Below are 27,385 nucleotides of genomic sequence, written 5' to 3'. Positions count from 1 at the left end.
AACCAGTCAAAGAACATATGAGCTTTGAAAGGGCTTTGGAAACAGTTAATAGTGGGCAATAAGCCACAATAATGAAAAACAGAGCTTTGAGGCTAAACTGAAAACTGTACTATTTTCGATATCTTGCTTTCAAGGGGAACAATGAAATGCATTCTGAAAAGATGATACTCTTTTACATTTCTTTTTTGGTGGATTTACATATTTTTCTGGGTTCCTGTCTAAAGCTGATGATTACTAATTTAATTTATTGTAAACCAGAAAAGAAAGAATCAAATTCCTATTGAGTGTGGTGTACCTTTAACCTGTGACTCAGTTGTCCATCTGCTTTTCCCTGAAAACAGCCTCAAAACACAGAATTATTGAAGTAGAACAAAACAATTACAGTGCTCCATTTTCTTTTTCTGAAACACTGTTCTTTCTAGCAGAGGTCTCTGTCTTTATTAATCAACCTTTCAGACAGGTCTGGTCTATAAAGCCTCACCTTAATTTGGCTTGTCAGGCATTCAAACTCTATCACACCTACAGAACAGGAATAAAGAGTTTCTTGCCCAACCTAAGCCCTGGTGGAAAGAATTATTAAAGAAGGTGTGGGTGATGTATTGACTCTGCTTTTCTGGGTTCGTGCCTGGAAGAGGTCTTTGAAAATGTCCCTTGGCTAAGGACATCGCAATTTCACCTACCTGGACCAAATACCAAAGTTGCATAATAAAGCCTACTGCTATTTTGGCCTTCCATAGCTTTTGTCAGCTGTGGAATCTTCCCACACAGAAGGACTGGGTTGACACTTTTAGATTTCTATGGTTATTTTTGAAGTCTTATCTAGGCTTAAAATGTGATACACAATTATTTTTATCGTTGAATTCAACATTTTTTGGTGGCTAGACCAAGCATAGTCTCAATAATCGAGACTGTTTGATCTTTTACTTATTACTAATAAGGAAGCCTTGAGCCCTCCTTTACTGGATTAAAGCATCAGTAAGGCAGAGTGGAGTGTGTGTAGGTAAAATCTGTAACACAGTATTACAAGAGGAAAAAAGGCGGCCTAACATACTCCTGCTTAACGATGCACAAGTGTGTATGCAACCACAGTCCAAATTTTATCTTCAGAAACAACCAGACAGATACTGCATCTAATAAATTAACAAACATCTTGACAAGGTATGTCCAGCTCTTCTGGTACCTATGTATTAATACATGTTTCCGAGATGAGGAATGTAGCATCATTAAAATTGAAAAAAGTCATAATTTCAGTATTTGTATGTGATCACAGGTCTTCTTTTTGCATCTGCTTTTTACTGTTTCATTTCTGTCCTATTTCTGTTCCGTTGTTTCAACAGAACAGAGCTTTACATACTCTGGCTTTGTTCAGCACACTAGAGCTTAATGTAAGTTTAACACATGTGACACAGCTGATGTTAATAGACATAAATGTCCCCTAAAGTAGTTTTCCATATTTATTTTGGAACAGACGTTTTACCTCTTTTTGTGTCCTTGGACACTGGCCATTCCATAGGACTCTAACTGAGATACAATAGGAGGTGTGTGGCTAAAACACGTTTTGTTCAGCAAACGTGTCTTCCTTTCAGTTGGAATTACCACCAATATCAGAGGAAAGATTTTATCTGAACAGGAAAAATATGAATAATTTGCTTTCATTGTGCACAACTGACCAGAAGTGAAGAAAAAGTGTTAAATGCTTCCTATGACTACGCTGTAAAAAAGAAGTTAATTAGAACTTTACCTCTTGTGACAATATATAGCTTTTCATACTTGTACACAGTAATTATCTTCTGATAGAAAAGGCCATTTCAAACAAAATGCTTTTGTTTGACTTCTCAATTTGGTCTTATGAACCAAATATGAAAAAAGATTTCTGGAAAACTTATTGATTATTATTAAGCTGAATTTCTGGGAAAGCATTAGAGCAGCAATATATAGTTTGACATCACTTTGCTAGCAAGTAAAATATGTCATCTGAAAATGTCTTTGTTTTCTACTACATCACAATTCATTAATTTAAACTAGATAGACATAATAGCTTGCTTTGAACAATGGATTAAAGTAATTGCTTGCTTTCTTTTTATACTTTTATGTAGACCATAACACCACAGTTCTTTTGACCTCCAACAACCTCATAATTCTTCAGCAATCATAAATGAAGCCTTTATTCTTGAGCCCACCTCAATTTTGAGTTAAAATCTGTATCATGAGTTTGTCTTCAATTCAGTGACTTCCTTTTTCAAATTCTGCCTTCATTTCCCTAATGTCCATATGTATGGTTACATAGCTCCGTAACAGAATGTTTACTGGATCAAAAACAAGGGAAAAGTCTCATTGTTCTGATGATGGCATCCATCCCAAACTGTATTAGCTACAAATAATTGCTTCCTAAATTGCTCAGTTGGCAAGGAATATCCTGGTTTAAAACCCTCTTGACCTTTATCTTTACAGAGAAAAGCTAGATTTCCGGCAATAAGAAGTCTCTAAATTACACTTCTCTCTTGTTTCACTGCTTTAAAACTGAATGGAAAAAGAAGCTCTTAAATTCAGATATGTGAAATATAGATAGAGCAAATCACTAGCAGTTCTATTTTATTTCTGTGTTTAGGCTAAACTAAATGCAGCACGGCACAGCTTTTTACAAAAAGAGCCTGAGTTGTGAGAATTACAGACACACGAAGCAGGAAAGAAACCCAGGTGCAAAGAAACCCATGAGGTCATCTAGTTCATCCTCCCATACTGAGGCAAGATCAAGTTTACCAGCAGTTTTACTAATCTCACTTAAAGTCTTCCAGTGAAGGGCATTCCGCAATAAAAAATTCTGGGAGAAGCCACATAATCTATTACTCATGAAATACTAAGAAACATCGATGGGTGAAAGGAACGAGCAATAATGTTCTTTGCCAAATATCTGTTTTCCATTTCTTGTTTCTTCTTTATAGGACTTTCCTTTGTTTCATAGATGGATCTATAACTAACTGTTATTAGAAAGGAATTAATTCACAGGGCAAAAAGCAATTCTGTACAGATCTGCAACTATAAAGTTAATTAAAACCATTGCAATAGAGAAGAGACACTGACATGAATGAGCACATGGATTCAGAAAGAAGTGAAAACAGAGTTTCAAACCAAAAAGGATATTTAACCAAAGGCCTGGTAACAGAAAACTCCAGATTCTTTATGCTCATTTCAATTTAAAATGTTACAAAATATGAATTTGCATAAGATACTGATTACTAATCCCAGTTACTTTTACACGAATATGACTAAGTCAAATTCTTCTGAGTGGAGTTTTTGATTAAATGTGACACGAAGGAGCACATAGTATCCTTTGGACCTTCACGAACTCTCTTCTTCAAAATGTCAGAGTAACGGTAGAGAAGCAAGATGAGTTTTTCTTTGGATGTGATGGAAATAAACAGTGGTTTACAAAATGGTAAATAAGAATGATAAAGAAATAAAATGCATAAAAATAGAAAAACAATATTAGTGAATGTGCTCCCTCCTCTCTGATGAACTTCTGTGCATGAGAATACTAGGATATATCTTGTCACATATTTAGCTTTAGATTAAGGCAAATGTAGCACAGTTTCTAGCTTGGTGAGTGGGGAGTTGCAGTCTGGCTTGGCAGACGATGCTCCTACCTTAGAGTGCCAAAAGTCCAGAGGCTGAAACCCAGCTGCAGTCACGGGTACGATACATACACAGCAAGTCCAATCCCTCACTAGAACTAGGGTCCCTGCTAATTGGTTATATCCACTTGTATATCAGATTGCCAGCTGGCAGGCACAAAGTACTAGCTGTGGTATTCAGCAAAGTGGGAGTGCTACAGTCCACTCAGACCTTCAAAGACAGGTGAAATTCTGCTAGATGCAGTGAAAGTACTCCTTGCTTTGCTCACTGCGGTGCACACACACAAAGGAGGTGGAAAAGCTGTGTTCACAGGAAGAACAGAAAGACTAACATATTACAGGATGCATTCTGGCTTGAAAAGTGCCCAATGTTCTTCATGGAACTGTGGAGTCTTAAAAGTGTCCAATGTTGGGGAATCCACCACTTCCCTGGGGAGATTATTCCAATGGCTGACGGTTCTCATTGTGAAAAATTGCATGACATTTAAGGTAACAGAGAACCACCTTTTTGTACCTCAATCCATCATCCAGCGACATAAGAGATCAAAGTCAAAGAAAATTCCACTCATTTGGGATTTTGTCCAAGACAAAATATTTGCAGTATCAAGCAGATGTTAAAATTTGTAATTATCTTTTGGACTAAACTGTCAGCGAAAGACAGTTCAGTTTGCTCAGGGTTCAGTTGGGAGGGATTCATTGGGAAGCTTCCTTGGATGATAAAGGAGCTAGCGAGTGCTGGGAATTTTTCAAGAACTCTCTCCTGAAAGCACAAAAACAGTTCATCCCTTAAAAGGTAAGGAAAGTAGGTGGAGCAAGAGTCCCCCTTGGCTTAACTGTGAGCTTCTGAGTCTGCTCAAAACCAAAACAGCAGCATACCAGTGACAGAAAAGCAGATAAATACTTGTTGAGGACTACAAAGGCATTGCCAGGGTGTGCAGAGATGCAGTTAGAAAAGCAAAAGCTCAGCTTGAATTGAAATTGGCCAGCGATGTCAAAAACTACAAGAGTTCTTCAGGTACATAAACAACGAGCAGAAGCAGAAGGAAAATACTGGCCTGCTGTTAAATAGGAGAGGTGAATTAGTCACCAGCAATGCTGAAAAGGCAGAGGTTCTCTGCATTTTCTTCACCTCTGTCTTTACCAGCACTGATGGGCCCCAGACCTTGGAACAAAAATCCAGGTTGATACAAACACGGACCCACCACCAGTGAAGGCAGAGTCGGTATGTGAACTGTTACAGGAGCTTGACCCCTACAAATCAGTGGTCCCTGGTATTATCCACCTGAGTGTGTTAAGAGAGCTGGCTGACGTCATTGTGAGGCTGCTCTCCATAAACTTTGAGAAGTCATGGAGATCGAGGGTCAACCCAGAAGACTGGAAGAAGGCTAATATCACCCTCATCTACAAGAAGGACTTACAGGAGTATCCAGGAAATTATAGGCCCATCAGTCTTAATTCGGTCCCTGGGAAAGTTATGGAATGAGTCCTCCTGGGGGCAACACAAGTCAAATGAAACATGTGATCGGGAAAAGCCAGCGTGGATTCACCAAGGGCAAATCATACTTGACAAACCTGATCGCTTTCTATGACAAAGTAACCTACTCAGTTGGCGTGGGGCAAGCAGTGGACATTGTCCACCTGGATTTCTCCAAGGCTTTTGAGATGGTTTCCCACAGCCTCCTGCTAGAGAAACTGACGTGTTACAGTTGAGACAAGTGGTCTGTGGGTGGGAACTGGCTGACAGGCCGCATCCAGGGGGTGGTGGTAAATAGCTCCTTTTCAAAGCGGCAACCTGTCACAAGTGTGGTCCCCCAGGGATCGATACTGGGCCCAGCTTGTTTTATTCCATTTTTCTGGTGTGCTCATTTCAAACAGGAATTCGCAGGTTCCCAGGCAAAATATATTATTAAGGGGAGTATCTCAGTCTTTCAGACAGTGAATGAATAGTTCAGTCCTCCAAGACTTTTTCTGATTTAAGCTCAGGTGTGTTATGATGCCCTCAGTCCTGTTTTGTAAGCTGACTAGAATGCCCGAACTGCTTAAGTAATGTGTTAAAAGTTCGTCATGCTCAGGCACTAGATTCAAAGTCTAACAAATACATTTTACCTGTCTTCAACACCCTTACCCAAGCTAGCAACAAACAAAAGTTAGAGAGAGAAATATATCAGTTCCCGGAGGTTTGCATTTAAAAGACTGCTGTTAAGAAAATGGGATATTGTATGTCATAAAATCATCACATAATCAGAGCAATAACAATGAGTTACGGTTTTGGCTGGGATCCACCAAAGTTTCCAGATGCTTTGCAAAATGCACAAGCCTACAGTCTGTACTCAGTTACAACAGCTTCAGTTACTTTGGTGGGATTATGCCAGACTGGCAGGGCACAGCAACAGCTGAATGCAAGCTCAGTCCTCATTTGCAACAATAAAATATAAAAAATATAAAACAACTTAAGAAAAAAAACACGCAAGGTTATTACTGATTACAGCAAATAATGCTTCATAATGTTAACATAAAGTATGCAATATATCTGAAAAGAAATGCATGAATCTAAGTAAAATAAAGACAATAAATTGTGCCAAGCCCCTCCTGCGTTGCCATCCTCCTAACACTTTCCCGTCTTTGACATGCAAGAATTTCATGCAGTTTAGTGTCAACTTCTCTGCTGGAAGTTTCGAGGCCCTGTGTCTCACAGTGGGAATTTGCCTTCACGTCGTTTGAAATACGTGTTAGTTATCACACATATTTATAAAAGACTTCTGCATATTTATTATTTGTTTTGGAAATGCATTGTAGTCATGTGCCCATATCTCTTTGAAATGTGTGGGCAAAGCTGAGTGCAGAATTGAAATCAGTACACACAAATGTGTATTTTTCAAAGGGACTGAAGAGGGTTGGGGTTCTGGGAGCCAAGCACTCTCTCATCCCTCAGCACAAACTCTTTCCAAACAAAAACAAAAAAAAAGGGGGGGGGGTATTTTATCATGCCTACTGCAAGTTAAGAACTGCTAATAATGATTTCTCCCACTGTGATCTACAATGCTTTGCTTGCTGATGCCTTCAATATAGATGTCTTTTACATTTTCCTTTTAAAGGTTTTATGGCAAGTAGCATTGCCTTATACCGCCAGCTGCTCTGTCTGTACGTGAGAGTAAGCAGTACTGGGAATTGCCTATGTCTACAAGCTTATGGTGCGTTCTCTCTGTCTTTATCAGGAGAGAGTGGGCCTGGGACAAAATGCTGAGTCTTGGCACCCTGCCAAGCAAAGTGTGGAGAAGCCCTCCCTGGGCTCAGGTGCAAGGAAGCAGAAGAGCTCCCTCTCTGCAAGTACTTTCTGCACCATCCTGCGAACCGGACAACTAATGTAACTGCCCAGCCAGGGATTCACAGACCATGTCTTTACATCCCAGCTCTCAAAGGCCTTAGTGCGCAGTTCACCAACAGCCCCTAAAGTGCTCAGTGATTTGGTGCAATATTTAAGAGTGTAGTAATCCTGTTTTCAACCAGGGGAAAAGGACATCAGTGCAGGTGTTCGCTCTATTCTGGGTTTCACCACTTGACCTAGATGACCTTACAGTCTTTTGTACTCATCTTCCAGTTCTGCTTGGGACCCGCCCAATTTATTTGCAAGTTTGAAAGTTTTCCTAACACCTACTTTCCTCATCCAACTGGGGAACTGGAAGGTTTGTGAGAGCGAAACCTGTGTGTGAACTTTGCCAGTGACTGAGCTGATGAATGTTGTACTTGCTCCCTAAGGGGAGGTGGATGCCTGGGAGCATCAGCTCATTCAGAGCAAATTGCAACCTAATTCCCTCAACCTATATACAGCCTCCCAACAAAATACAGCAGAATTCTCAAAGGAAATGAGAAAAGTGAGAAAGCTGAAAGGGAAAAGGAGGGGGAAAGAGAGAAGAAAATTTAAGTCCTATAAAACTTCAGGCAACAAAGTACCATAATCTTGTACTGTTAGCTAATTTTATTTTGTTAGTTTTGCTCTAAACGTAAACTTTAGTTACTCCAACCCTCTGTAGCAGTCAAAATATTACAGTGGAAGAGTGAATGCACAAATGAATAGGGAACAGCAGTGGCAGAGGTTATCACAGACAAGAAGCTTTGAATACCAGAAATAAAATACTGAAATACCAGTGTAAGTGCACCTGCCAGGGACTGAGATCTACTGCTGTAGATGTTGCTCTCGCATGGCTATTCTGCTCAGTGAATTTGGTGCTTGTAGAGACAACTGTAGTGCTTTCCTTTGGTCACTGTAACCCATCTAGAGTATTTTGAGCTCAAGGTTACTGAAACACAAATAAATTCTTCAGTCATATGTTCCTGCCATTTGTTTAGTGGTACACAGTACGCATACTGCAGAGACCCATCTTGTACATCCCCAGGCAGGGACTCTGCTCATGACTGGTGCTGCCTACAGCTTTCATTTAGATTTCAAGTTTTCAGCCACAAGATTTGAATTTTAGCTTAAAAAAACCCCTTCTCTAAATTGTTCCACACCCTTTAAAGAATGGAAAAGTCATGTCCCAAGATTTTAATGCCAAGATTAAAAGACAGTCCTGCATCACGTATCTGCAGTTTTTTGATGTTTTCCAAAGATCCACTACACATACAGAATTCTTGCTGCCTACTTTTTCTCTTCCACATTAAGACCTCAGTTTATCCTCTGCTCTCGTTGCACAATCAGCTAGAGGATTCCAGGTATTTACTCCTAGGTTAGGCTTGTCAACTCATGCAGTGCAAAGAATACAAAGGTTTGGTAGAGGGAAAACGTAAAAGTATTTAACTGCAAACAAAAAGGAACAGTAAGAGGAGTGGTTGATTTGATAGCAAAACCGAGTATCTTGCAGATTTCTGACAAACGAAAGCTCATGTTGAGCTCATGTTGAGGAAGAACATAAAATCATATTTGCCAAAATACATAATGTGCACCATGTAATATTTTAAGGCATTTTACTATTAAAAATACAAAATGCTTCAACTATCACTTGAGCAGGTAAAGATTTCATTGAATAAATCTTTTTGTCTTGAGTAAACCAGCTACAGAATACTTGAAACCCTTTGATTTAATACTGCTGGTAAACCATTTTTAAGGAGAAATTTTAAAGGTACATGCGAGGTAACTATAGCTAGCTGAGTACTTTGTTACTCTGTTAATAAATGGGCGGAAGAGACACTCACAACCTAAGGTCTGAATAGTTACACAAGTATGATGCTTACAAGATAAAAACTCAGTCACTCCAGCACAAAACATACAAATACAATTTTGTCTCTGTCCTTTGATTACTTGTCCTGCTTAGCAAGATGCTCACCTGGTGGGAATTGAGGAGACATACACTGTAAATTCACTAGAGGTACTTTCTGAAATTACATGTCTTTTGACCTGTTTTTTCCCAAAACATTTTCTCAAACTTTATTACTTTACCAGCCAATGAAGACTAGCATTTTTTTCATTGTGAAAGGGACATCAATGGTGGAACTGACACATTTTCCACAAACATTTGCCCAAACAAAGTGACCAGATGTTACTGATGGACATATAGACAGAAAGGCTAAAAGGAAGAAAGTATAAGAGGATATATTCTTTCTTTGTTAGTTCTGATTATTCTAGCAGATTACGATGTTACATCAATTTGTAAAGACTTCAGGAAATCCCAGTGTAAAACTAGTTCTGAAGAGGTGATTCAGGCTCCATATACGTATAAACAACTGCTTGATATTTATCAACGGCTCTGTGTAATCAATGAATTTGCTTCTCTGAATTACTAACATAATATTTCACATAAATTGAAACAGATCATTTATTTTTTCCTTTCTAAAGAACAGGGTCATTTTTCATAAATATCAAAGCATGGCACCATGAAAAAGAGCAAAAAGAATTAGAAGACAAAAGTCATGAGCATTGATAGGCACAAGTATGTTTCTGTTTTAGGAATAAATAAGTACTGACTGTCCTGTTTTAGCACTGGACAAATGTGAACATGGATACAATTATACACATCCCAGACTTAATAAATTCTGCTTAAGACTTCGGGCCTGCAAAGATGGAGACATATGGTATTATTCAGAACAAGTTATCTCACTGACTTCAGTGGAAATGTCCACAGTGTGTGAAGCTAAGCGTGCATACCCCTTTGCAGAAAAATGCACTAAATCTTCATGTTTTCCCTCTGAAACCTCATCAAGCCATGGGGATTAGAGCTCTCCTCAAGTATGTTCTGTGTCTTTCTGCTGTCATTTGTATTGTTGTTCAGTTCCTGCATTCTATTAGTGATCCCTTTTGCCTAGAATTTACTTGGCAGCTCTTAGAGATTTTTGGTAACATTATAACCAATTTCCATGACATCCACCCTCTCTCATAATAAAATTCTGAAGTGTCAAAGGTTTGCCTCAAAAAAAAAAAAAAAGCAGCAGCAAACAAAAATTGTGCAACCTTTCCGTCAAGCATTGCATCTCTTGATAATGCTATTATGACAAACTACATAATTTTACTGAGGAATGTTTTTATTTTAATTAAAAGAAGATAAATGCTCAAGCAATTTATTTCCAATCCCTTTTTTTCATTTTCATCTGTAGCTTAATACCATGAAAAACACTAGGCTGTTGGACCAGGAAAGGTACAGCACAATGGAGACAGATATCAGAAGGAGTATCAGTAGGGTTTTTGAGTTGTGACAACATATTTCATAGAAGAAATTGATATAGCAACAGATCATGGGAATTACCTTAACTTACCAGGTCACCAGCCAAAAACATTCAGGGTTTGGTACAGGTACTGAAACACAGGTGTCTAGTGCTACTTGGGTGCATTAAGGTGTAAAAATGATCTTTAACATACTAAGCACTTACACAGAACTGGCAAGTATGCACAGTCCCAGTCTCTTTGGGTTCAGCAGCCTAGGGTGAGATGTGATACTGAGTTTCTGGTGTGACAAGAAGTCCATATCGAGCCAATTGATCCCTGTTCCATTCCTCATTGTATCCTTTTCACATGGCAGTTCCTGGTAGGTTCCTTGGTCTTTTTCTAAAGTGAATTCATTGCTAAAGAAGCAATTGTTGGGAACTTCCCTGCTGAAGCATTTCCTTTCCTCAGAAGGACTCAGGCTAAGAGGTCTGAGTGATTGGAAGCAATCCTAAACCCTTCTCCCAACAGACCATGGGAAAGACCATGGCTGGGAAAGGGCTTGTGCCTTTGTATCCCATTAAGTTCAACAAACAGAGAGCTGACTAAGGAGTAGTGTTCATCTTGAGATACCAGGGTAGTCACTTCTTTAAACTTTTAACCTGTTTTGGGGTTGTTCTAAGACTTTTATTCTTTTTTGCTGTTGTACTTGCCATCCATGCTGAAAGCACAGTCACATGGGGAATGTCTGAAGGAAGAAGAAAATAACGGGACAAAAATGAATAGAAAAGAAATCCCTAAAACATAAGTGCAATGGTTCCACAGGAAAGCGCAGGCACTATTTGTATTCAAACCTATCACTGGTAAGAACTGAGGGATGTTGCAGCTGTCTCCAAGTATTTTATAAATTAAGGCATCCTGCCGGACATAGGAGGGGTAGGCATAAATAAAACAGATAATTCTAATGAAAAATAAGCCAGTTTCTCACACCTAGAATAGGAATACATTAAAGGGTGTGATTCATTTTGAGAAACTCCCAAAGTAAAAATGCTAGCCAGGGCACTGGCCACACGTGAATTACACAGATTCACAGACCCTGTAAAACAAATGACCTAGAGAAGACAACATCTCTTCAGCAGGGATTTCACTGTGTAAGTGAAGAAGGCTCTATTCTGCAATCCCTTTGAGGAGAATTTTTCCCCTTTTTCAGAGGGTTAGACAGAGGAGGCAATGCTCATTTAGAGGCAAAGGAATAACAGAATGACAGGGTAAGACATCAGCCCACCTGTACCACATAATACTCAAATTCTTTACTGAAGCCCAGAGGTCTTCTGTGTATGGTGCCTCATTGTCATGGCTGTTTCACTTTTCATGCCATGCTCAGACATTAAGCCACTCACAACTGGTCCTTCTTAAATAAACCCCAGAAGCCTTTGATCTGTTTTCTACAAGGCTTCCCAGCAGATATTGGCATCTACTTTATTTTTCAGACAACATGGATGGAATGAGATTTATGAGTAACTTCTGTCCTCTGAAGCAGTCTGGTTGAAAGCAGCTGAGCACATGCCACTCAATGGAAGACTCGGGATCAGCAGCAGAAGTTTGTTTCCTTCCTAAAACTTTTGGGAAAATATATTTTCCAAGGTCAGAACCACTGACAGTGTGGTCAACACATGAAGACTAACAGTTTCAGACTGAAGATCCCAACTCTAGTGGACACTAATGTTGAATATTTTCAACGAGATTAAGGTGCAAGGCAGCTTCATTGTGATGCTTATGGTGGAATTTTAAAATTGATGCATTTTACTACAAAGTACAGGCATCAACTCCAGAGCAATATGTGAGTTTTCAGTTTGAGCCACAAAACCAAAAAAAAAAATTGCTAAAAACATCAAAAAATAAAAGTCTCAAGTTCTAAAATTAATTGCCCCAGCACTGAATACTGTTCTATTTTTTCCCCACTAGCATATTGCTGTCTTGCTCGTACAGAGTTGTGCATGTAAATGAAAGGAGTTTGAGATGTACAGAGACTCCAGCTGGAAAATATAGTCAGTTCAACACAATAAAATGAAATCATAACTATATCAACAAAAATCACATAAATAAAGAAACGTACCAAAAATATTGCAAAGTAGAACATAATAATTCTTTATAAAGAGAGCTCATACTGCAAAACCTAGGGATCCAACGTAGCATTAGTGAAATGGTTTTGTCTTCTTTGGAATGCAGTGAAATATGCCCCAACCAATTTTTTTCAGCAAGTGGGTTGATTGTGTCTTTAGCAAAAGGGCAAGGATTCATTCCAAGAGTGGCAGTATATGCAAAGGTAGGCAAATGACCTTCAGACTCCATTTAAAGTTCAAGCTCATTTTCTTCCAGTAACAAGTCAGATCCCCAGGACACCCTTACTGAGGTACTCACGTATTCCATTCTGTTTTCTGCAATGAATCCCACCTTCCCTCTACAAATATAGTTTTAACCAGCCACCGTTTTTATTGCAACAGCCTGTGACTAATTCATGCAGATCATTATAAATGTTTATATTTATTTCAATTTGACTAATTAAAAAACAGATTCACTGGGTAAGCTTTTCATTGATAATCTTTTAGTTCACAAGCACCTTTTATGGCTGGAGGTTCTTAACCTAAAGGGAAGAAGGTTGGCCTTGATTCTGACCTGGCTGCGACTACTCTGATGTGACTGATTTAAATTAAGTACTTCCTTGTTTATATCTACACACTCCAACCCTGAGCAAAATCATACATCAGCCATACCATGCTCTTTTACGATAAGTTCTGTAAACACCTAACCTGACAACATTTAACACACAGGTAGCACATTTTATTTGTGCAGCTAAACAAAATAGGTTGAAAGCACACACACAAAAAAGTATTAAATAGCCTGAATTCCAGATGGCTCGTTTGCTCCATAAAGTAACAGTATCTGCTGAGATGATCATGGAACTATAGTTCTTTCTCCTTACCAAATACATGCAGTAGGAAGTTTTCCTCTGCTCTTTTGTCATCTTCTTTGCTGCTCTCTTATTTCATGACCTCTGAGTTAATCCTTCTATTCTTTCTATTAGCAAGTTTAAGCAGGCAAACTTCAAACAGAGTAGCGTTGGGTCACAAGGTTTAATGGGCATGTAGATAATCATCTAAATTACATTTCTGGAGCTGATGGGCCAGACAGGCTTAGAGAGTAACTTTACCAGCTTTCACTGTTAATCAGCAAGGATTGTGTGTCTCAGTATGTATCTGCCTTTGCCTGCCTCCCCGAGGGGCTGGCTCGTACTGACTGATTAGCAAAGGCAGCTGCATTAGCTTTCTTCTCCCACAAAGTGTGTTATGGAGGCCCAAATGACTTGAAAGGCAAATGTGACCACAGCTCAAACACCAAGCACTCTCTTCTCATCACTGTGGAATTGCTGGCCCTCCTCTTGCAGATTATGATACTCAGCACAACAGTTGTTGCCAATTTTCATGATCTGTTAACGCTTAGGAAGCCTCACGCTGAAGGCTCTTCTTTCACATCTATTGTGGTATCATCAAGGGGAAAATTCAACAGGCTATTTCACATTTTCTGATGAATTTGAGAGCAGTGTATGACATGAACTGAAAAGAATACAGTAATTGAACTGTCAATAGTGAATGGCCTGGATTTCAGCTTTGAAACACAAACTATAGAGGGTTAGGTAAAGAGAATAACAGTTCTCTGTAGGATAAAGACAATTTTACAGCTACAGAAATAGCAATGGATATGTACTGTGAACTTGATTTTCTCAGTGAAGATACTTATACAGCAAAATGTACCAAATCTGAGTCTCTTTTTTGTCATATATTGGTGGTTGTGTTTTATACCTATTCTTTTGATTCCAAAAGGAACAGGAGCAGTGGAAGATTGGCTTCCTGACTTTGGTAGAAGCTTGTCCTTCAAGTGTTAGGCTCATCTTGCATAGTAAATACAATGTAAATACTCAATGTTTAATTTTAATGCTCTTTATCAAGCTGTTAAATAAACACAAAATCAGACCAATTAAACTATGATTAGCCATGCAATAAACTTCCACTGTCTTACTTAGGTGCAATATAGGCCAATACCAGCAGTCTTTAGAAGTAACAATTGTTTCACATATTTATAACTCTATACAGAAAAGAATCTGGCCAACTACCTAAGAAGTTAAACAACTTTCTATTTTGGATCTCAATTAAGAATATTCTACATGAAGAAACTACTGAGGAACCAAGTGAAATAATCAAGAACAGTGATTTCCTTATTTGCCTCTTGAACTTTGAGAAAGGAAGTTGAATTCTGAGTTTCCACAAGCTTTCATAGACAGAGCTATGAAACGCCTATGTCTCTGTGACCTAGGTCCAACTACTTCTGACTGATGTTAGAGAGAGACATGAGTTAGGCTAAACACTTCCACAGTTTTCCAGTCTACGAAGCATGCCATTTCTCAAGCTTCTAAACAAGGTTGAGCAAATTTTCTACTTGATCTGGACAGGCCCAGAATGCAAGGACTGCCCCATATTGTTATAAAACCTTCAGATCCCAGTTTTGTTTCAAGTATTCACTGAGACGTGGGATTATCCCATTTCCCGGCTTTTGTGTGGCAGCCTGAGTAAGTTATCCACTCTTGGTGCCACAGCATCCTTGGCTCTTTCAATGGGAACATAAATGGTCAAACCGCTATGCCAGACCATGAAACTCGCAGCAGGATTTCAGTCATGTCCCATCCTCTTTACTAACATAATGCACAGGGAAAAGGATCTGAATTTCAAATACGCATTGTGAGTATTTAGCTAGAAGAGGTGACAGACTTTAAGCAGTGCAGCAATAAATCACTTCAGTCTCCATTGTTCTATTGTACCATATGGCTGATTCGCAGAACTACTCTTTTTGCTTTTATTTTACCAAATCAGAATTACAGGATTATCATTAAAAGACCAGACAAATTACTACAAAGAGTTATGGAGTCATTACTATGACTCATTAGTCTTTCCCTTATATCATCTTCATAACAACGTATACCCTCTACTTCGCATTACAGATTTCTAATGGCAAAATGTCACCAACAATTTCCACTAGTGTCAAAAGCTGAGATGATCAAAGCACAGCTATTATTTCTGGAGATGCAATGGTAGGCATACTTTTCTGCACGCTCATTTTTTGACCCCATATGCTAACAAAATAAGTCTAGTTAGGTCAGATCCAAAGTACATTGAAGTCAATGGGAGTCTTGTCCCTTTTCAAAAGGCTTGGATTAAGGATATTTTTCTCTTCCTTTACTATCATACACTTGGCAAAAATTGGTACAGGAGCTGTTACTAAATCCAAATGACAGTCTTCTTGGAGAGTCTCAGAACTGGAAGAGCTGAGGTGTACTCACACAACTGCGCACTAAGCAACACACGACTTTTTTGTGGCCTAAACTTGGCTTTAGACAGTTTTACCCCTCATGATATGTCTATGAGCATGAGAGAAAGTCTTGCAGATGGAATAAGCTCAGGTACCAGAAACTGTGACAGCACATTAACATGGAGCTGGACTAGCCTGGGTGCCATGCAGCAGTGGCACCTTGTGTGTTCCCTATACATGCAGCAGCTCTCTCACAGCCCGCACAAGTAGCTCCACAACACTCTACTGTCACATCAGCAATTTAACAAATGCCACCATCCACAAAAAAAATGTAACCAAGGCACCACAGAGCCCTGGTATGCCACAAAAAACTACTGAAGTTTAACCTTATAACAGTAACTTTTGCTCCAGTACAGACTGCAATGACCATTCATTAAAAAACAAACACAGATGCATGCGCAACATATATTTTGCAAATACTTTGCCCATATGCATGTACTGGTTTGTCTGCAACTTATAAAATGACAGTCTGATGGTGATTGTAACACTGTGTGCTGTCATACAGTCCAAGTTAATAATGAACTTTCTCTCCATGAATCAGGTACAACTGACAGAATGCAAACACTGACACAGGTATTTACCCAAAACATAAGCTAAGTATTTCAGCGAGGCTTCAGAAACTTTGGATGACATTTTCTTCCTCCCCACCCCCTTCTATTATTGTACTTTTAAACGTGTCATTGCACTTCCTGGAGCTTACAAAAGGATAACTGCTCAACTCCTACTTTGCAGTTCTCATATTTATGTAGCTCATCCAAAGACTTGCAAGGCTTTACACTTTACTGGGTTGTTAATTCTTATATCCTGATACGGCACAGTTAGAGATGGAAGCATGGAAAAATTATGGGTTATGCTCTGACCCCCTAATTAAGAACAGTTAATATAGGCAGTGCAAAGTCTGAAGGCAAGAGCTTGGCCCACCATGTTGATTGAGATAGCTAAAGGTAGGTTCCCTGTGGAATCAAGGAAAAACACCAGCTGTTAGAGGGTGACTGAGAGTCCCCAAGCATATCATCTGTTCCTCTCCAGAGATCTCAGGTGCCTTCACGAGGTGGTATCATTAGTACAGTACACAGGGTATGTCTCAAGGGCCCCCAGCTCAGGGCTGCATGCTAGCAGACACCTCTGCCTGCCCAGGGTCTGGCTCCAATGGTGCCCTCCTGTAGGCAGGGGCAGACAGAAGGAAGCAACCCTTCTGTGGTTAGTCAGGCTGGGTCAGGATTCCCCCCAAGCATTCAGTCTCCAGGCTGGTCTCAGGCTGAGGCAACTCAAGCACATGGTTCCCACTTACCCCTCCATCCATCAAACTGTACCTCTCCTGCCCAAGCTGGACCACACTGCAGAAATGCATGGAGGAATCACTGAGAAGGGCAGGGAGAGGAAACAAGAACAAGCGCAAAAAAGTCTGTGCCACATGGAGTCTTCTGCAGAAGTTACTGCTACCAGTTCTCTAGCAAAATGTAATTGATTCCAGTGGCGTCACTGTGCCTGTACTAGATTAGAAATAATCCAAAATAAAAGCAAAAAAGGAGCATAAGCAAAAATCTATTTGAAATATGTGGGATGATTGCCTGATAACTCAGCACAAACAAAAACCCCATAGCTAACAAGAAAGATATAAAACCGTTTTTTCTGATAAGCTTTTCCAGAGAACAATGTTCTCCCAGGAATTGAATTGCGTACCCAGGGTTTCCTGTTGCCTGTCTCCTTTCACAGCTACCCACAATGGCTCACTGCTATTATTTAAAAAGGCATTTCAATCCTGTGGTTAAAGGCAAGGAATCAGAAAAACCTGGGTCTAGTCCAGTCTGTACTAGCTGTCCTTGATGGGCTCAGAGATAGTACTGTATCTACAGAATCTGCATCCACAGCACTGTATCTGTCTCAGCATCTCCCCATCCTGCAGCACCCTAGGGAGCAAGTATTGCAAGGCATCTATCAGGCTGAAATGTCCAATTATACCCCCCACCAGCACCAGCAGAATCTTGTTCACCACTTGCAATGACAGGGGTCATAATTTGACTCCCAAACATTTTTAGTCACACACTTAAGAATTTCTGCTTGTCTAGTTCCTGTGCAGATCTTCATTTTCTGCACCTTTAATGTGTCATGCACACCCATGGGATGATATCAGTAATTGTATGAAGGGGGAGAACAGCCTGAACACACAAAAGAATGGAATCATTCTGTTGCATCATTGAGGTTTATCTTTTATGGTTTTGTTCCTCACATAATGATACACTAATGATATTTTTCTATGGCAGCATAATAGCAAAATAACCATTCAAGTCAGGAGTCACCTAACTGAGTGTCTAGGATGGTGGGATGTTCCTAGTAAGACTGTGCTAAACTGCAAACACAGAGAAGAGGGAAAGGAAGGGGAGGACATTCTAAATTTCCCACTGCTGAGGTAGGAGGTGCTACAAACACTAGCTGGTGCCAATAAATTCAGTGGTGATGAAGAGTGATATCATTCCTGATTCAAGAAGTTCATAACTAACAGAATGCTGCCCAAGGAAAGGGAGCATAGGAATAATGAAGGCTGAAAGTGGCATAAAAAATTCTCCCTCTTCAGGGACTTGTAGCAACCTAATACTTCCTCTGGCTAATGATTATAAACGAAATTAGTTAGTTGGCATCATCTCAGCCATTATTGGCTGAAAACTGTTGAATCACTAAATCAGCATTCCCATGGATCGTCTTAAAGCACTGGTGGCAAGTTATCCATCAGTGATCTGTGTAACACACCATTTCCAGTGTACAATGCATCGTAATAATGACAAATGGAGCTGCTGCATGGAAACATCCGCTCTCTTCAGTCTCTGCCTGATACTTCTGGAGAGTTTTCCTGGAGGGTATCTGGTATTAATCTCGCATCACATGTTAAACAGGAAACTTAGCTATATAGAGAAGACTAAGCACAAGTAATATAAAATCAGGAGTGTAAGTAAAATGCAGTAAACTGGAAGACTATATGCTTTTCTCCAGGCAGCTGGACCCAACATGGACTTGAGCCTCAAAATTTGGACTCAAAATGCCGGAGAGTATGATGATGGTCCTAGTCAGGCACAGCCTACTGGAGATACGGGACAAAACCGTAAAGCAAACTTTAATTCCATGCTTAGAGAAAGAAATGCCTAAGTAGAAGCACAGCCAAACTCATTCTTTTGCTGGTTCTTCCCACCTTATGCCCTAGTTGTGCCCATTTTCTCTCTATGGCCTGTTCAGAGCCCGGCAGATGTCTGACAGTGAACAATGATTATGGGAACCCTTGATTACCAGATGACAGTGCAGATTATGTACGAAGTCAGCTGTATAGTTGAAAGAAGTGAATGTTTGATTTCTAGAGAAAACCCAGAGCGTGACAATAATTCCCCCCAAGGACAGGTCTGTGCTCTGTTGAGCTTTTGAGACCCTTCCTTAAAGCAGCAGATACTGACCGCTGATCAAGATACCAGCCTAACAGTCACATCTCTGATGCTGAGATCCAAAAGGAGTTGAGCACAGAACAGCATAAATGTAAAGAAGATCCATCACAATGGTTAATTATTCCTCTGACTCATCTACAAAGCAATGCTTTAAATCATCACAAAAGTCTTTGTTATAATTAAGAAAATGTGGCAAGCCTTCTCTCCCTAATGGTGTAGATGTTGACAAGGCCAGAATATGCTGACTCTACAAAACATTTTGTTCTGAGATAGACACAGAAATTAACCCTCTACTTGCAAATTAGTCCAGTGTACTCATTATTTACAATTCTACCTTCTATATGTTCAAAAATACACTTTTTAGAAGCACCAAGTTGTGCTATTAGATTTACATGTTTATTCACTTTATATTTACAGTCAATGGTAATTATACGTCCCTTGACCTTTAAATATTTTAAAAGCCCTTCAAATAGTTTTTAGGTTTTCCTGAGCTGTTGTTTGACCATGAATATTTAGGAAAGTTCCTGCAATTTCATCAGTTTTATGCAAGTGAATTCACTCACTAACATTTCCTGGCATATACAATGGAACAGAATTTAGCCATATGTTTCTGTCAGGACAGGTACTCCATCAGTGTAATTTGGACTTGCTCCCCTGAAATTAATTGAAGCATGCTGACATACAGCAGTTGAAGACATAAGCCCTCACTTTTCTTTTTATGGCAGTCTCTCTGTACCAGCTATCTAATCATTTTGTGGCTTTCATCTGAAATGCCTCCAATTTAACAATGTATTTAGTTTGCTACATATTTGCTCCTCAAGGTTATGTGAACACTACTTTGTCTTTCACGGTGAATGGGTTGCAAGCACACACAACCCAAAATAATTTACGCTTTATTTAATAGATTAATAGCAATGCAAATGTACTTCAAGTATTTTGTGTGTTTTCACCCATAAATCACTCCTACAATTTCTAAACATGAAGGTCCTGCTCATTTAAAACCAGGTCTCTGTTTTTTTTTTTTCCTGTACAACTATAACTACTCACTCGCAAGAGCTTTAAACCAACCTCCATGTGAATTTCTTTCATGAAGGAAGCAAAAGCTGCCTTTAGTAGCACCCATTACCACTCTTCTGTGCCTGGCTACTCATTCCTGCGCTTGCACCTACCCCTTCCCTTGCGTCCACACAGAGAGATTGAGAACCTCATCCAAGAAACTAGTCCATTTAAAAAAAATAAGTTCTCCCATCTGGTTCATGAGTAGCTGCAGGCAAGGAAAGGGATGCTTAAGTTGGCATTGCTCCTGGAAAAAATGACTGTCATACTATGCTCTCACCAGTGTTTCTGAAGAAAATTTAGAGTATAGACTAGAGTATTTCAGATCTAATAATGAGTGGGATTTTTGCTTGTCCCAGCCACTCCCTCCTTGAAAACAGAGTTAGCATTACAGACTGCACAATAGCTAAAATCTCTAACTTAACAACTGTGTCATATATGTCATAAAAATGTAATTTTCATATTCTAATCTCTTTTCATCAAATAACCCTCTTTGAATCAAAATATCTTCTTTTGAAGAATGAGTATGCTTTTCTTTATATTTTTTCCATAATCAGAAAGCTTTAAAAAAAAAACAAAACAGAGCAAGAAAAAAAAACAAAAACTGACTCCAACTATTTTTTTTTAAGTTTGGGGCATTTTTTGTTGTTTTCTGAAAAATTCAAAACCACTGTAAAAAATTCTCACCATCACTAGATCTGACAAAACTGAAGAATGCAACATGTGATTGCTCCTATAATGGATATTCTTTTATTCTCTGAAAGGGAAGTAAGCTAACTGCAAATAAGACAGGGTCTGGCTATAATGAGGCTGTATATTCAGTTCCAGAGATGCACTTTCTATGTGTTTGCAAGCAAGACACTCAAACCCAGGACAGCCAAGAAGGTCAGCAGCTGCTACCACAAGCACTGCAAAACCTGAGTCTGCACATGGCATCCACAGTGTCCTAAGGACAGAGGAGATGGGTGGTTTGTAATGGGGCTCACACTGAATCTAATGCAGCTAATGGGAAATACGGAAGAGACTAATGTGCTTCAAGCCTGTTCTACTACAGGACAAGTTCTTTGTTTCTCTCCTAAGCTTTTTTAATTTTTTTTTTCATTTAATATTTGCAGGTTCTTTGAAATCTTTGCATGAAAGCACTAGGCAAAGGGTTAATTCATGTTTCTATAATTGAGAGTTTGTACTTGTCTGGTATGAAAGGCATTGTAACTGTAATAGCACGAAGTTTAAAATGAAGTTAAAACATTTTATTTTCCTTGGGAAATTTATAATTTGAGATGAAAAAAAAAGTATTCTTATACCTTACATAACGAGAAAATGAAATTACTTTGATTTTATTTTAGAGGCTTCTTCCTTTCTAAAGGGTTTTCTCATTTCTACCCCTCAAAGACTATAGTAAAGTTCAATAAAGTTATTATATTATGCCTAGGTCTTAATTGCTTTTTCATCAATGGAAGTTTAGTAGACATAAAGAGAAATCAACATATTGTTGCTGGCATCTTGTTGCCAGCTGCATTGCAGCCATTTGGCCTTACACAGTCAGCAATGTTATACCAGTATCTCATTATCAGCTCTGTTGGATTTCTTATGCTATCTGGACTCTAGAAAATGAATATGATAAAAGGGTTTATAAAAATACAAGAGATCATAGTACTTAAGAATAAGGTGTGCTATAAAAATCAGGAAAGTTTCTCAAGCTGTTCTCCTGTAAGTCCATTCTTTTATACCTGAGAAAGCTGCAGGACAGCCAGAGCATCAGCCCACTGCACTGCACTGATTCTGGGAAGTACTTTTTCACATTTGTGCAAATGCACAGATAAAGAGAATGACACATACTACGGCTATAAAACATAATATTAGCTATCCGTTACTCACAAAGCAAATGCAAAACCAAATAAATAACTATATTACTAAAATGCAAAAAAAACCCAAAACCAACCAACCAACCAAAAAAAACCCCCAAAAAACCACAAACCCAAAAAACCAACAAAAATCCTGAAATATGTGGCAGCAGGACACTATAGGTACAAAAGTTCACAGTGTCAAACAAGGTTCCCTAAGCACATCACCCGTTACTTTACATGATTGCAACTAGGCAAAGATTAACAATCAAAGAGGTGGCATCCATGCATTTCAAGTGAGGCATAGATAAATTTGTTTGCATTTTAAAGATAATGCACAGGGCAAGAATGAATAAAATATTTGTCCTTTATGACAATGTGTTTGTAGTCTGGGATCTTTCAGTTGAGGATAATGCTGATACCCCTGCCTTAAGAGCTCACTGGTTTTTGCTGCTTGCTTTGTATTCTGCCTGTCTTGGTATCACAGCGTCACAGGTGATAATGAAATGGCACCACTTCTCCAAAGGACACTTGATTTGAATATTGTCAATATTTGCACAAAATTAAGTTAAAGCACAAACCAATAACCTCTCCATTTGCAGCACAAGCAATACTGTCAGAATGCAGAACACACCATGAAAGGCAACCAAAGCTGCTGAAGGTGCTATGGTGATGCCACAGTTTATCCTCTACTAATTTGGTTTTAATGAGGATATTATAGCTGCTATCAAAAAGTAGAGAGGGCAATATTTTTTCCCCTTTTAGAGGCTGCAAGGCTTGGAACTACACCCTTCTTAATTCAATAGCCTTGAAATTAATCCAGGATTATTCAACTGCATGAGAATTGTTAGAAGACTGGAAACAACATCCTGCACTCTGTCTTTTTATTGTAACCTTCTTTATAGTATCATCTTGCAGTGAAACCTGAATATCCTAATGGGATTAAACATAAAAGAAAGTCAGGAAAAAAAATTGCTGGATTAGAATTTTAACTGAAGCCTTCTGTGAGAAAGACCACACCACTGTCAGTGACCTTTCTCTCCCCATGTGTGATCCCAGTTGTGCCTAGTCAAGTGTCCAAAGGAGACTCCATCAGTTCACGCTGTATTTATCCTTTTGCTCCTAAAACAGGTGTCTTGTTACTAGGAGAACAAGCATTCGTGCCATTGATCAGGGTGTATTAACCCGCCCTGCAAGAGCTCATAATGTTCTCTGGTATGAAAAGCAGAATGTAATGATACTATTTAAAACCTGAGTTTTGTATTGATAAAAAAACATCACTCTAAGCAAAAGGCAATAAATTCTGTTTTAGCAAATAGGGAAAAGGGGGAGAAAATGCAGGCTTTTGAGTGTTGTAGAATGCCATTTCTATCTCCAGCTCCAGCCTTCATTTGTTTTTAATTGCACTCTCTGATAAGTTTGCCTTTAACATATCTAAAAAAATGTTAGTTTAGAATCTCATAATCTGTCTTCACAGCCCTCATTAGATACCACAAGAATGCTTTTCATCTCATTTTTACTCTAAATTCCTGAAGTCCTCCCTAGCTCTGAACAATTATATTAAGTAGAGAGCAGTTATTCACAGATGAGCAGAAACCCAAGCTCAATCAAAAGAAACTTCTAAAACACTTTTCATTTTTATCGTTCTAGATCTCTTTCCCTTCACAGGGCTTCAAAGATTCATACTCAGTCTCATAAATGCTATCATAAACCATTAACAACAGTGTAAACTCTAGTGTGGGAGGATGTGCATGAGGTTGAATTCCTGTTCTTACACCCAGATACATGCCCCAGACTGGGCAACAAGAGGAGCTTCCCTCACATCTTTCCAGCCAGTGTGTTCTCCTAGTAACATAACTCAAGCTCAACCTATTGCTGCTCTCCTTTTCATACTAATTCACACTTAAGGTGTCAGGCAAATTGCTGCACACCCAAACTGAAATCTTAGGTATTATATGTTTTGATTCTTACCTGTTTTACCATAGGAACTACTAGATCTAGTGCTGAGCTGGCACAAAGAGCAAGAAGATAGTCCTTGACATTTTGAGCTTGTAAGATAAGTGTAAGAGAAGAGACAAAGAACAAGTGGAGGGCCAGACAACACCATAATCAGGTATTCAGATCAGCAGTCAGTAGGCTATGACTACTATATACATTTTCTCTGACAGTTTTGATTCGCAGACTGAGATAATTATTGTCAACATACAATTTGCTATCAACATTTATAATCTGTTTGGCTCCCGTTTTAAGCCCCTTTGATTATTTCTCCACAAACAAACAAACAAGCAAATCCCTCTTGATCTGTCCCACCACATAAAATCCTCTGCATTCTCCCACGCTGGTCTCCCAACCTCTTCTGCAGTTTATAGAAAGAAACTGGACAAGGGAAATAAGTTTTACAAAAGGGATATATTGATATATAACGATCTTCATAGAGATAAATAAAGATAGTATTAGATATTTGATGTGAGCACGGATGACAGTTTCAGCACTATGGTTTTGAAAATCCTGCTTCTTGGTTGGAGAATCAATTGTGACAAAATGCACTCCTTCAGAATGCTCTAATATTTAGAATGAACCCACCAAACCTTTTAATTTGCCTAAAATCCCACAGACAAAAGCGCTGCCCTTGGTTATGATTTACCATGTCATTTCCTTCTTTGAATTGACTGACTTATCTTTGCCCACCATACCAAGTACCAACGTTTAGTCGTCAGACTTTGGAATCCAAACAGCTCTGCTCCAGCCTGTGTCCTAGGTTTTCTACCTTACAAAGAATATCTTTATCACCACAGTTTCACTAACTGAAAACTTCACTGTTCCTTTCTTTCATTATCCTTCTTCCAATTTTGTGTTCAATTTAGCCTCAGCTCCCCTTCCCCAGGGGCTTTTAGACTCTCACCCTTTTTTTCATTCAAGAGACTCACTGCTTCACTGCTTCCTAAGGATTGTTATTTTTTAGGAGTAATTTATTGACATTCCCAAGCTTACATGCAGATAAATGTGTTGTAAGCAACAATCATCCCCTCCTTTGGAATCATCAGTTGTTTTTTTTTCCATTGTGTTTGTTGGTCTTCTAGAATAAACACTTTTCATTCGTAAATTATCTAGCAGCATTAGTCTTGAACATTGATAAACACACCGTCATCATAAATATCTTTCCTGGTAAAAGGATTTCCATGTTTCCAATGTCATAGATAGATAGTTATGAAAACTGCAGTCTGCCCACTGCATGGTACAGAGGGGCTGTTTTCTCACAAGCAAACAACAGCTCTCTGATGGGTACGGTTTTGGCTGACCAAAGTAATGATTAATTAAACTGGAGCTCTCAAATACATGGTAACTGTAATAGGTACTTATGCTGGACTTACTTTTTATATGCAAAATGTTGTGTAAATGCTGTATTTCATACAATTATTATTTGGAACTCAGATTCTAATCTCACCAAAACCGACTCTACACCAGCTTTGGCACAGGTACCCTAATTTATACTATCGGATGAACAGAAAACAGTTAAATTCACTATTACTTTGTAGAGCAAAAGAATATAGAAACAATACCTGCACAAACCCGCACATCATATAATCATCAAACAAAGGCAGACTAGGGCGGTCCTCTCGATAAATTGCGATTTTGTAGCTGCTCACAACCTGAGGGATGGGCTGCGAATCATCTGTTACAAGAACAACAATTTTGTTCAATCCAAGGCCAAGGGGGTAGTTAGCAACGCTGCAAAGCAAAACAGGAAAGAAGTGGAATAAACACTAAAGAAACAAAAATTTACTCTGCTTTATCTATGGCAGCTAAACTTTACTTGCTCCTTGAGGCTTCTATTTCTAACATTTTCTTTCTCTTACAAAATACATATGATTTTAAGTAAAAAACTGTGTTTTTTAAAAAAAAAACAGTTCCTTCAGGAAGACAGAATACTGACAGCGAAACTTAGTGAAAACAGCTTCAGTGGCTGTGAGAACAATTCTGACATGAAATCCATGAATGAAGCCACTAGGGACAATAATTCCTGGCAGGTCCAAGTTCCCAGTGAAGTCAGCAGGGTGACAAACAAAATCAGAGGTGTCAGCTAGCTGTTGAAATTGTCCACTAGCCAAATGTGATGGAGTCCTAGACAAATGCAAAGCTGGCCTGTGCTCTTCTTCCCTTGGCAGGGAAATGAGAAATGCTGAAAGACACAGAACCAGCACATTCAGGGGTTTTACTTTTCAGTGTAAAGGACATATTGCTATTCTGTTTTCCTTTTACAAATAAGAAATCTCTTAAGTTTTTTGCATGTCTCCATGCTGGCTGCCAAGGTGGTTAATATTAAAAGACTAAAAATTTGGGTGGAAGAAATTTATAGGAGCTTTTTTTGAAATGATAAATCAAGACTAATTACTTATTGAAAATACAGGAATCATATTAGGCGTTAGGTCAGTAACAACCGTATAGACTGTCTGGTTATTAGCAGACATTCTAGGTCAAAGCATCTGCTTCATAATCAGTCAAAAGGCAGTGTGTTGCATAGGTGCTTCATGCCACGAAGCAAAGCTAGCTCTGTAATGGTTAAAGATTCTTCCGCCCAAGCAAATCTTTTTCCCTGCTCTCACTTTTATCCACTCACTAATGGCTAGTATGTAAATAGGCCAGTTCTCTGGTACCTGACCTATAAACACTTTTTGTCCCTCCCAACATCCAAAACCAAGTCATGCCCAAAATGCCTATTGTGATTGTTCCTGCTTCTTTCTGTGAGAGAGCTGGTTGGGAAAGCCAAAACTGTGCCGGGGATCATAGTAGCAATTAAACATCATGGATGATTATGGGTCAGTGCTCAAACATGATGTTTAGTGATGACTTTGCTCTCTCCCCTATCCTCCAGCTTTATACTTCTCTAAAAGATCAGATAAGCTGGGACTCTTGCTGATGACAAGATGACCCACTTAGTGGGAAAGGCTGTGGATGTTGTTTACCTAGACTTTAGCAAAGCCTTGACATCATTCCCCACGGCATTCTCCTGGAGAAAATGACTGCTCATGGCTTGGATGGGCATATGCTTCACTGGGTAAAAAACTGACTGGAAGGCCGAGCCCAAAGAGTTGTGATGAATGGAGTTAAATCCAGTTGGCAGTCGGTCACAAGTGGTGTTCCCCAGGGCTCAGTACCGGGGCCAGTTCTGTTTGATATCTTTATCAATGATCTGGACAAGGGAATTGAGTGCACCCTCAGTAAGTTTGCAGACGACACCAAGTTGGGTGGGAGCGTTGATCTGCTTGAGGGAAGCAAGGCTCTACAGAGGCATCTGGACAGGCTGGATTGATGGGCCAAGGCCAATGGTGTGAGAGTCAACAAGGCCAAGTGCCGGGTCCCGCGCTTGGGTCA

At 39.2% G+C, this 27,385-nt stretch overlaps 1 protein-coding gene across 3 annotated transcripts in view; it reads right to left on the bottom strand.

The window, feature by feature from the left end:
• The window catches only part of CPED1 (cadherin like and PC-esterase domain containing 1), a 152,294-nt gene that overhangs the window by 48,517 nt on the left and 76,392 nt on the right, over window positions 1-27,385 (bottom strand). For all 3 annotated transcript variants that reach the window (XM_054199693.1, XM_054199701.1, XM_054199712.1), the window contains one exon: window positions 25,573-25,741. In XM_054199693.1, coding sequence (XP_054055668.1) covers window positions 25,573-25,741 — 169 coding nt within the window. The remainder of the gene's footprint in view (window positions 1-25,572; window positions 25,742-27,385) is intronic.

This window comes from Rissa tridactyla, chromosome 1 (genome assembly GCF_028500815.1).
Source record: "Rissa tridactyla isolate bRisTri1 chromosome 1, bRisTri1.patW.cur.20221130, whole genome shotgun sequence".
NCBI lineage: Eukaryota > Metazoa > Chordata > Aves > Charadriiformes > Laridae > Rissa > Rissa tridactyla.
The sequence above is the reverse complement of the archived record's forward strand: the minus strand, read 5'-3'. Positions and strand labels throughout refer to the sequence as shown.